The 12,624-nt window shown below is 35.2% G+C and overlaps 1 protein-coding gene across 3 annotated transcripts in view; it reads left to right on the plus strand.

The window, feature by feature from the left end:
- LOC117179574 (geranylgeranyl transferase type-2 subunit alpha) overlaps positions 1 to 12,349 on the plus strand; it is a 156,922-nt gene extending 144,573 nt beyond the window's left edge. For all 3 annotated transcript variants that reach the window (XM_033371509.1, XM_033371511.1, XM_033371512.1), the window contains one exon: positions 11,739 to 12,349. In XM_033371509.1, coding sequence (XP_033227400.1) covers positions 11,739 to 12,175 — 437 coding nt within the window. In that variant the 3' untranslated portion in view covers positions 12,176 to 12,349. The remainder of the gene's footprint in view (positions 1 to 11,738) is intronic.
- The last annotated feature ends 275 nt before the right edge of the window (positions 12,350 to 12,624 follow it).

Consider the following 12,624-nt stretch of genomic DNA (forward strand, 5'->3'; position numbering starts at 1 on the left):
TCCGCTTGGGGGTTAATTCCTTCGGGACCACCCCTGGAAAATTGTCCGCGACTGCCTATTTATTTTTGTAACCATATTCAGCAGAAACCCTTGGTACAGGGATATATATGTTTATATATATATATATATATGTTTATATATGTTTAATATAATAATAAGTGAATGCCGAGGTTTCAACTTTTTTTAAGTCATTAGGCCTACTTTCAGTTCGTCGCACATTCTAAAGTCGTTCGCTTTTTGCTTTAAAAAGTGACAGTCGTTCATCATGCAGCTTTCACTCATTATTTCCATCGACGACGGTATGTTTGTCTGTCATTTATTTTGTGAAAGGCCTTTGAAAAAGTGATTGTTTAATCAAGTTTAAATCTTCTGCGCTTAGCGTTTGCCCGTTGTGAGAAGCGCGCTATATGAGTCAACGGTGTTGACTCATATTGTCATTGATTTAGTTAAACATGTTACTGGCCACTTCTTGATGTGTGTTTCGTATACAGACATCGTTTGTTTTGCTAAAGCTACTAGGTTTGGTTCTATTCGCTGATCATGGGCACTTAGCGTTCGGCCCTCTGGCGAAGGATACACTATTATTATCGATGTGCGCACTAGTTACTAATGTTACTGTGGGTACCATTTCTTCCTTTAAAGAAGTGATTAATTAGTCAAGTTAAAATCTTAGGCGCTTAGCGTTTGATCGTTTTGAGAAGCGCGCTAAACGAGTCAACGGTGTAGGCGAAAATATGACAGACCACGATCTGAACTGTGATTTCTATGTTGACATCGCTTTTGTAACAAAATCTGTTGTAATTCGTTTTATTCACTGATCTTGAGCGCTTAGCGCCGCATAGCGCTAAAACTGTCCATTTTTTTGTATTTTTTTTTACGGATATTTCATCCGGCACTTATAACCTTAAAAATTACAAAGTTTCAGCTAAATCCATCAAAAGCCATTTTCCCATACATTTAGTGCGGGATCCTTTCAAAACTGCGACCCCCCCCCCCCCATTTTATATTTTCACCAAATTCTCTTATGATCTATCTGAGGCCCAAAGAACGTACGTGCAAAATTTTCTGCCGATTTGTGAAAAACTACGTTTCTGCCCCCATTCCTCATCTTAATCTCTCCTATCCCCCCTCCCCACACTCTCACGACATGCCTGGAAGCCCAAAGAATATGTGTGAAAAATGTGGTGCTAATTATCAAAATCTGGATTCTTATAAAGATCATACGTTTTAGAACACTTTATTTTATATATTTCAAAAACTGTACTCCCTCCACCTACACTCTATCATCATTCAAGTTCGACCAGTCCCCACGGTGGGGCGCTCTGGCCAATTACAGGCATCGTAGAAAGTATACCTAAGAACATCATGACCTGATACCTCAGTTTCAAGTCATTCCTGAAGATGTGAACTGCAATGTTCACGAAACGTCGGCGAACAATTCGTAGTTTTTTACACAAGTGAAACGCGAAATATCTCTTTTTATCAAAATGAATCATCGTGAAAGAAAAAAAAAAAACATCTTTAACTTTATTAAAACGGTACAGTGAGAACAAAATCGTCCCGAAATTCTTAGAACTGAAAAATAATTTGGGAACATCTAAATCCAAATCGATTCTGCAGTTTGCTTCTCGTGAAAGAAAGAATACATCATAACAAATTTCTTTGCACGATATCTCTAGAAAACTATTAAAACTTCACCTTTTCCTATCAAATACCCTGAGAGTTGACATTTGGTCCACATTGGACCGCATATCGTTTGACCAATCTTATCGGATTAAAGAACTTTCCACCCAAAAACAAAAAACAAAATTTGACAAATTACTTCCAGTAAAGCAAACTCAAGTAACAAATACAGTAAAAAACATCTCTGACCACCCTCTCAACAATGAAATGATTTTAGCCTTATCTAAAGGACATAATTTTGCCTTAGCTCCAACGAAAATCTCAAAAGAAGAAATAATCAGCAATTTAGAATCCACAATATATACCCTTCCACCCGAAAAAGCGAATGACATACGACGCAGGACGGCCAACATTATACGGCAAGCTCAAGGTCCCTCCTCAAACTTAAGAAAAAAGGAAAAAACCGCAATTAAAGAACTCAATCAAAATAAAGATATTATAATATTACCCACAGACAAAGGCAGCACAACAGTAATAATGAATAAAGAAGACTATAACAACAAAATCATGGACCTTCTAACTGAGGATACATACAAAAAACTTAAAAAGGACCCCAGAAAAACAAAAGTCAGTAAAACAATAACTCTTCTCAAAGACTCTAAACTTGACAGCCAAACAATATCTAACTTAATACCTACTAATCCCATCTCTCCGAAACTTTACGGTCTCCCAAAAATTCACAAAGAAAACATTCCACTCAACATTCCACACAACATTCCACATAGCACGTTTCCTCGCTGCGAAACTAAATCCTTTTACAGGAAACTCCATCACTCACGTCCAAAACTCATTTGACTTTATTAAAAAGATACAAGAGATTCACATTCAACCCCACGACATGACAGTGAGTTTCGACATAGTATCTCTTTTTACGAAAGAACCAACCTTGGATACAATTGATATTATTAAATCCTTTACAAAGTTCCCTTCCGAGCTTGTACTTTTGATAGAACACTGTCTCAATGATACTTACTTCTCGTTCAATAACCAATTCTACGAACAAACCTCAGGGGCAGCAATGGGATCCCCCATCTCACCTGTAATAGCCAATGTCTTTATAGAACATTTAGAAATTAAAATTTTCAACCAAGCCAAACTTAAACCAGAATTCTGGTTCCGTTACGTTGGTGACACATTTGTCATCTGGCGACATGAACGAGATGAACTAAATAAGTTTTTCGATTTTATCAATTAATTACATCCTAATATCGAGTCACCATGGAAATAGAACAAAACGGAAAATTGCCTTTCTTGGACGTGTTAGTTTACAAAAAATCTGATAACACATTAGGTCATGAAGTTTACAGAAAACCTACGCGTACAAGCAGATACCTATATGCCTCCTCCCACCATGACCCATCTCCAAAACAACCGGTCATCAACTCCCTTGTATACAGAGCTGTCTCCATAACAGACAAAGATAACTTACAGAAGGAATTACAAAACGTTAAACAAATCCTAATACAGAACGATTACACAAACAAATTGATAAAGCAATAAGAAAACACACTCAAAAATGCAAGTCAACATAACCTACGAAAGAACGAGAAAGAAAAATGACCACCACCCTACCCTACATCCAAGGTGTCAAAGAACAAATACTATAGGAAGAATTCTCAACAAACACAACATCCAAACCATATTTAAACCACCTGCGAAAATAGCACAACTTCTAAATAACCCTAAAGATAAAAAGGCACCCCTCAGTGATCCAGGAGTATATAAAATCCCTTGTTCTTGTGGCAAAATCTATATTGGAGAAACGGGGAGATCGGTGAGCCAACGTATGAAGGAACATGAAAGTAAAGTCAGGCTAAAACATTTCATGCAATCAGCACTAGCTGGACATCATATCGAAACAGGACAAAAGATTTTATTTGATGAAACAACAGTCATTGCAAAAACACGTAACAAATTTTTAAGAAAACATAGAGAAGCAATCGAAATCTTGAAAAACCCCAATAACATCAATAGGGACAATGGATATGATACCAATCCGATTTGGCTTTCCGTTCTCCCGGATTTAAAAAAAAGACTTGATTGGCCAATCAAGTTCGACCAGTTCCCACGGTGGGGCGCTCTGGCCAATCACAGGCATAGTAGAAAGTATACCTAAGAACATCATGACCTGATACCTCAGTTTCAGGTCAGCCCTGAAGATGTGAATTGCAATGTTCACGAAACGTCGGCAAACAGTTCGTAGTTTTTTACACGAGTGAAACCCGAAATATCTCTTTTTATCAAAATTAAACATCGTGAAAGCATTAAATCTATTATCATTCAATATTCTTACGACCTGACCGGGAGCACAAAGAATATGTGTGAAAAATCTAATGCTGCATGAGTCTCAATTTTCAAGTCGATCTACGCAACGGTGTGGACGGTATGGAGGCTCAACGGCACTAATTTGAATTTTATGTATAACACTCTAACGACCTGTCCGAGAGCCCAAAGAATATGTATGCAAACTTTGCTGCCGATTAGTCAAAAACTACGAATGTACCACTTCATATGTCCCAAGCTCTAGTGCCTAATCTACATGTGTATACATTTTTAAGTTGTTTTGTGCAACGGTGTGGACGGTATCGAGGCTCAACCACACCAATTTTTATTTTATATAGTACATTTTGAAAGAAAATCCCAGGTTTTATTTTTTTACAGCCTAATATATCTTAGCAATTTTTTCTCTTGAGTAGGAAGTTGAGGGCGAAACGTTTCATATGCGGCTGTCCCGGTATGTATCTTCAGTCATGTATGCACTCTTATAATACAGTCAAGTGATCTGATGAGAATAGTAGGCCTAATATGATATATTGAGCTATCTGGTTTTTTTTATTCCAAAATACAAGGACTGTACTGCAGCGAAGTGCATGATGGGGGGACCTACTGGTTAAGCTTGAATCACAACTACCATAACCTCAATAAAATTAATAATCTGCTGCGATGTTTACTTTTCTGAAAAATTGCAAGCTGAATGGACTGCGTAGACGCCAAATATATCTTTTAATAGGTACTAAACGTCAGTTTATGGCTATATATTAAAAAAAATGTTAAGGCATCTTAAAACACTCGCTCTTTTTTTAAAGACCCCAAAAACTGTATCAGGGTCTGATTGGATCCCATATTTTGTTAATTTTATCGTGCTTAGAGATATACGGACATAAAAATGGATAGTCTAAAGAATGCTATTTAATCTTAGGTCTTTTAGTATAGTGTTGTGGTATCATGTACGTTTAGTTTCATTATTGGTCAGTGTATGCTCGGTGATCCCTACTAAAAAATCTTCTACAGTAAAATGAAGGGGCACCTATATGGGTAACCATATGAAATCCTTCATGAATTCCTATCTAAAATTACGATCTAAGATATGAATATGGGATGGACATTTATATCCGTTCTTATTTTGGGTTTTTCTGAAGGGTTCTAGATGGATTGCTTGACAATTAATATTTGAGGAGTGCACAGTAGTTTTCTATAATAGCTACGGCTTGGTGGATACCCAGTTTGAAACATCTACTTCATGAATCAACGCAATGAACGCTAATGTGCAAAAAAAAGTGTAAAATAGTAATTTTATCGAATTGCTGAACGTGCCGCACAAGATGAAACTTTCGCACTCGTCGACAATCGCCTCTTTTGCGCTCTTGTAACATAGATAGATACTACTTCAAAGAGGTGATTTTATAGAATCAAAAAGCAGGTGGTGTGAAAGTAACGGTAGTATTTTACGCTCTAGGATGAACTCGTAGTTTTTACACTTAGTTTTTCTGCAACTAGGTTTTGCTGAAAATGTAATTACTGCGAAACGATAGTGCCTATAAAGAAAATGATAAAATCTAGATGTGTGATAAAAAGTTTGGGCGTGAGTTAATCGAAAGGTGTGAAATTCGCTACTTTTTTTTTAAACATCTACGTTACTCAAAACGAGCTAATATTTCAATGAAGAAAATGCTATAAGTTAAACTTTAATGTCCGTTTCGGAAATTCACCATTTCCATCATCAGGGGAGAACCGATAAAATAGGTATAGTCTAGAATAGTGAATATCGAATATGTAAAAAAGTTAAAATATCATAATAATCTTAGTAACTAAGCAATAGAAAGTACTTACGAATTAGTTTAGTAAAGACATCACTTTTTTTGATTTAATCAAAATAGTTGTAATTTAATCAGTTATTGTTAATATGTGGATGTGAACGGGAAATTTCCTAATTAAAATTAATCTTCTGTAAAGTTAAAATAGTGAAATTGTTAAAAAAAAGGCAAATTTTTAGTAAGGTTAGGTTAGGTCTGTTAAAAAGTTAAAAATAACTGTTGATATTTTTTTGAGAGCAGGATGGAAAAGCATCCTGCTCCCATAAGGATGACTCCAAAAGTGACTGTCATTAAGAAAACTGACCCATCATACCATAAATCGGAAGAAAAGGCGCTAATTATAAAAGAATATAAATAGAGGGATGTAAGTATTAGGAATGTAGGAACTAGCAAGATAAATTCTATTTGAAAATTAAAAAATTTTAATTTACAGATTTTTGGGTATTGTTCGTTAAGGTAGTCGAAATTAGTCATTTTGTTGATGCAATTTTCTAGTTTTTTTTAATAAAAACCATTTCAGCAAAGGCTCTTTTTATAGGGTTACTCTCTTGATGTATTATTTCAATCTCATCCCAAAGAAAAAAGTGAGAAATATTATCATTGATATTGTTATTCAAAAGATCATTTAAGATGTTGTCATAATTTAATCTAACACTATGTTGATGTTCTTTTCGTCTAATGTGTAAGGGTCTTTTTGTTGGTCCAAAATAACATTTACCACAATTAAATTCAAAACGGTAGACTACGTCAGTTTTATTCAAGGTTTCTAATTGGTCTTTGTCAAATTTAATCATTGTATCCAGTTTAGAATTTATGCGAAAAGTTGTGGTGATTTTATAAGTTTTCAGAAGTCTTTTTATATTATCAGAAATTGTACCATAATATGGAACAGTAATGTTACTTTTTGCATCGAATTCTTTATTTATAATATTATTATAGTATTTATATATTATTATAGTATTTTAACTTTTTTACATATTCGATATTTACTATTCTAGACTATACCTATTTTATCGGTTCTCCCCTGATGATTGAAGTGGTGAATTTCCGAAAAGTTGGGATTTTTTCTTTTAATTTTTGAAACTAAAATAAAACTTGTCCGATAGCGTTGCTGAGAACTAAGTTGTTTTGTTTCAACAAAATGCTAATTGTGAGAAAATTTCGTAAATTTAAAGAAAATGATGCCCAAATTGAAGACTTTGTCGGGTTTGACTTAAAGTTAGAAATTCAATAATTAAAATATCGGATCTAATATGTCGACGAAATTGTGTCAATTTCGGTTTATTTAAATAAAAACCGGCTTTTAGGTTTTTTTGAGACCCCTTCCAAGTCCTGATCTTCCATTCAAATTCCAGGGTTTTCTGTACAACTAAATTTCAATTTACCTATTTTTAATTTATTTATATCTTCTTCTAGGGTAAAGAAAACAATTAACGAGGCTGTGCCAACTATTCGGAGATTGACATTGATATTTGCAGATATTTTTTATGATATATAGCGCTTTATAATTAAAATAATTAATATTATAATAATGCAGGTACCCTGAACTGCATGCTTTTAAAAACTCATATTTTTAGGAAAGAACTTCATTCTCAACTTAATATTTATAATAGAGCCCCTCATGAAATTGACGAAATTCGCCATTTGCCTAATATTTTAGGTTGACTGGATTCAAAAGTTTAGAGGACAAATTTTATTACTTTTTATTTTTATTCTTTATATTATTTGAAAAAATAAGGGCAATAAGTTTGATCATCTTTTAATTTCACAGATTCTTCATAATGTGTCCTCTACGTGTTTATATGACTTGCAACTATTTGCATAAAGTCTTGTATCTAGTTCCTTATCTCTATTTCATGTGATACCGCAATTTAGGACTCATTAGCAAACGAGCTTTTAATCTAAGCGACTTCCATTTCTTTTCCTTTCACTTTTTTATACCTCCATTTACCTTTTTTCAATGCAGTCCATTCTCTCTCAATCGCTCCTCTAGCACCCTCCTACTCCTGCATCCATTCTTCTCCTAATTCATCCTCTTCTAGAATCTTAACTACATTCTCTTGCCAGCTTCCTTTATCTTCCATTCCTCTCCTTCATCTTTCCCATACGTGCTCCCTTGTTTTCTCCTTCCATTCACATATTCTACACTTGCTGTTCTCTTCTTTTTCTTATACATACCCTCCCTTACCACGTTTTCCAATCTAAGTCTTGCTATTCTCGTCCCGTCTTCTATTTCTATATCATTAAGAACTCCCTCCTTTCTTCTTCCCATCTCATTAATTCGATCGCCCTCCCTCTCCTCTCTTCTACCTCCATTATAACACTTTCTCGCTAACTTCCCTCCCTTTCTTTTCCTCAGCTTCATCTCAAATTTCCATGCCCTCTTTCCCGCTATAATACTTAACTTATCCCTTTGCGCTTCTTCTCTCATCAACATTCCTACTCCAATTTTCTTAACCTTCTTTTCCTATTCCCCATATATGTTTCAGTACCCCTGCTGCTTTTTTATCCTTTCTCTTATATGAGCTCTTTGATCTCCATTCGTTTGCACAATATATCCAAATATTTAAACTCTTTTCTTCTTCTAACTTTATTCCCTTCCATCTCCCCGTCATTCATTCTTCCTTCCTCTTCCTTTTCTAACCCTCATTATCTTTGTCTTTTCTACATTTAAATATAGCTTTTCCCATACAAGTATTTCTCTAATCCTGTAATTAAACCTTTCATCCCTTCATCAGCCTCGGCCATCAACACTATGTCGTTAGTGTATGCCAGTGAATATATCTTTTTCTTTTATATCTTAACTCCTCCCCAACCATTTCTTTACGATAACATTTTCTATTTCGCCTCGGTCTAATGAGTCAAATGCCGTTTTTAAGTCCACGAACATTTTTATCATTGCCCCTTTTTCCCTTTTAATCTTCTTATTTACTAGATAGTTCAGAATATATATGATGTCCATTACCCCCATTCCTTTTCGAAACCCTGTCTGATTCGGTACCTCTATCTTTTTTTCCTCGACTTCAATCTTCAATCTCTCCGACAAAACAGTTACATAACCTTATACAGTGTTGGCATTAGCGTCATACCCCTACAATATTTAACCTCCTCTCTGCTTTTCTTTACTATTGGTATGACTGCTCCTTCTTTCCATAACTCTGGCTACCCCTTTCCTCTCCATACTCGATTACACATTATCCACGCCCATTCCTCTAGTTCCTTCCCTCCATATTTCCATACTTCATTTGGAATCTCATCTATACAAGATGCCTTTCCATCTTTCATTATTCCTAAAACCTTAACTACCTCTTCGCTTGTTATGTCCTCTTCCTCATCTCTTTCTCTACCATATTTTACTTTCTTTCTAATTTTTCGCTCTACTCCTCCTAGCAATTCCAAAAAATATTTCTTCCATTCAACCATTTCGATATCTTGGTTCACTCTTTTTCTTTCTTTATTTACTGCCTTCCATATCTTTTCTTCCGTCCTAGCCTTCTCCGCCTCTTCCTCAAACCTTTTATTATCTTCCCCTTTCTTTTGATCACACAACTCAGTATACTCTTTTTTTTCTTTATTCTTACCCATTACTTTTTTCTTTTCTCCACTCTCTTAATACCTTTCTGACCTCCTTTTTTTCTCTTTACAGTCCTCATCCCATCCATCTCTGTTCCCCACTTTACCAACTTCATTTTTTTTGTGAACTCTAATGCTCTTTTTATTTCTGCTATCATTTTGTCCATCTCCTCCACATTTCCCTCTCCCATTTTGATATTTCTAACGTTTTATCTAAACTGTTTTTTTCCTTCCCATAACCAATCCCTTTTTCCTACACCTTTTACCTTTGCCCCCTTTTATTCATTATGTTATTACTTTTTTGTCCCTCTAATGTCGCTATAATAAGGGAAAGTCATCTGAATCAATATAATCACCTACCTGTATTTTCTTGGCCTTCTCTATTATCTTATCATCCACTATCACATATTCAATTATTCAATTACCGTTCTCCTTTCACCTCCAGAGCACGTATATTCTCCTTCCTCATCTCCCTCCATATTTCCGTTTAAGATAAACCTCCCCATTTAGTACCTTATCTTTGGATTTTCTTCCTATCTCTTCTCCCCATTCCCTTCCTCCTCTGTCTCCTGTTTTCGCATTAAAATCCCCACCTATTATCAGCCTAATATCTTCTTTATTTTCTTTAATCATTTCTCTCATCTCCTCTGCTTTCTTCTGCATATCACTGTTCACATACCCCCCCCCCTGACTTTCACTTCTCTCCTCCCATCTTTACCTTTTTTACTATTTATCCTTCTTTTTGTTCTTTCCTCTCTTTCTTATCTTTCCCCTTTATACATTCATTCCTTACTCCTATCGCCGTTCCTCCCATTGCTCTGCTATTCTTATTCTTCCGTTTTGCATTTTCCTCTTACCATATATAACCTCTTGGTAACCTTACCGTTACTCTTTCCCATCTCTTTTCATCTAGCCACGTCTCTATTATTATGACTACATCCCATTGAGCCAAAGTTCTCATAAACTTCCTATCCTTTCTTTCCAATACTACTATACTCCAGTAACATATCTTCCATTCTTCCTAATTTTGTTTCTCGTCTATTTTTTCCTCTGAATATTTCTTATTTTCCTATCCCCCGTTCCTTATTCTCCTAGTTTCCCTGTACCTCATTTTTTACTATCTGTTCCCTTTCTTTATCCCAATCCCACCATACTTTGTCTATCTGTATTCTCACATATTAAACCCATGTTCTTCTTTCCTTTCTTCGTTCCTCTTCCGCTATTTTCCTTAGCTTATACTGCATTTTTCTTTCTACCCATGTCAAATCATACTCTATTCTCTCCGAGCTTCCATATAACATCTTCTTCTTTATCATCACTTCCCTCTTATGTTCTTATTTCTTTAGTCTCGCCAGTGCCATTATCTTCCTTATTCGTTCTTCCCTTCCTACACTTCTCACTTCCTCTATCTTTACCTTCGCATCAATTCTTTTTAGTACTTCTTCCACTCCTTTCTTCAGCTCCTTCTCCTCTAATCTTATACCCTTTATCACTATGTTTCTTTTTCTTTCTTCCCTCTCTTTTCTTTCTATTCTTTGTTATATTTTCCTCAGTATTTCCTTCTCCGTATTTCCACTCTCGCCCCCATCAAAATCCCGATTCGAGCTTTCTAGTTTCTTTATCCTACCTTGCATATCCTCTACCTTTTTATTATTATCTTCCTGCTTCCCTATTTTTTTCCAATGGCTTTAGTCTTTCCTCTTTCATTGGAACTCTAATTGCATCTTGGCTTCCTTCAGCCCCCTTACTATTATCATCATTCTCTACCAAATTCTTCTTTTCCGGCAGCGATCTAAACATTTCTTGATATTTCAAGCTCCAAATCTGTTTTTTCGCGATGCTACTCGCTCCGCTAGCCATAAATCCAATTCAACCGCTCCAGCATTCTATCCTTCCCTGTCTCTATCGTCTCGGTCTGGTACATGTCTCGCCTTTCCCCATCGCTACCCAACCTTGCTTCTGCTCACCCGATCAACCCAGTGCTCCCATCCTGTCACAAGTCTCCAAACAACCTAACCTCAACTTCCACATAAATTTCTCTCAATCCTCAAAAATATCTAAATGCCCTTTTCAATCTCGCAATCTCTAAATTAATCTCTCACATCCACATCCTTATACATGCTTCTACAATTTACTCACTTCAGATTTCACCATAAATATCAGAAACACTCAGCATCAACAATTACCACTACCTTACACTTTCACGCCGGAAACGGAAGTCTTTCGCGTAGTGGATCTTGGAAAGAGACTCTGTAATAAAATTCGGAATAAGAATGAAATTTTGATCAAATTTATAAATTAAAATTAAATAAAAAATATAATTCAATGATTTTTGAAAACCAATCCAGAATTATCGAACTATATAGGCATTTCTGTTGTATTTTACAGGGAGTGAGTGTTTAATAGACTCCTATCTGCATAATATGTGGCAGGAAGACAACGAAGATCAGAGAAGAAATCGAGCAGATCTTTCGGGCCTTGGACTTACAACCTTATGTAACGAAAATTACTTTGCTTTCTTGGAAGAAATAAATTTAGGAGCTAATAATTTGGGAAATTCCCTGCATAGACTGTATGCTTTCCGCGAATGTACAAGGCTGTCTTTGTCAAGTAATAATATTAAATCAATATCCAAGTTTCCTACCTTGCATAAACTTCAAGTATTGTCGCTCAGAAATAATGGAATATCTAGTATAAAGGAAGTTTTAGATTTAGTGAAACGGCACAATTTATTGAAATTAGATATTCGGGAAAATCTAGTATGTGAATTTGGTGTGAAAGAAAAAATTGAAGCTATATCATCGAGAGTGAATGTAAAAATATAGTAATTTACATTCCTCCATGCCTTTATTTGATGAATGTTATATTTGTGTAAAACTTTCAATTTTCATGCGAAACGTGCGGGGCCTTTTCTGAAACTATCGAATGATATAAAGCTCTCTCCAATCTTACTGTATTAAAAAGGAAATTTTCTAGAATAAAATAATGACAATCTTTTATTAATTCTATTAATTTAAAAATGAAACGCACGAAATATTTATTTACCTTCGACTACATAAATTCGATAATTTTTCAATATTACCAATAATTGTAGGGCAAATCGGCAAAATCATTAGCTTGACAGATTCGTGCTATATTTATTTTTGTGTGGTGTTAATCAGATCCATACCACCTTTTTCTGGGGATATCATCCCCAGATATATACAATGTATCTATGTCAGGAGTTTAAATTCAGTAATTGGTTACCTTTTTGTATTAGGACAGCGAATCAAGA

Source organism: Belonocnema kinseyi, chromosome 9 (genome assembly GCF_010883055.1).
Source record: "Belonocnema kinseyi isolate 2016_QV_RU_SX_M_011 chromosome 9, B_treatae_v1, whole genome shotgun sequence".
NCBI lineage: Eukaryota > Metazoa > Arthropoda > Insecta > Hymenoptera > Cynipidae > Belonocnema > Belonocnema kinseyi.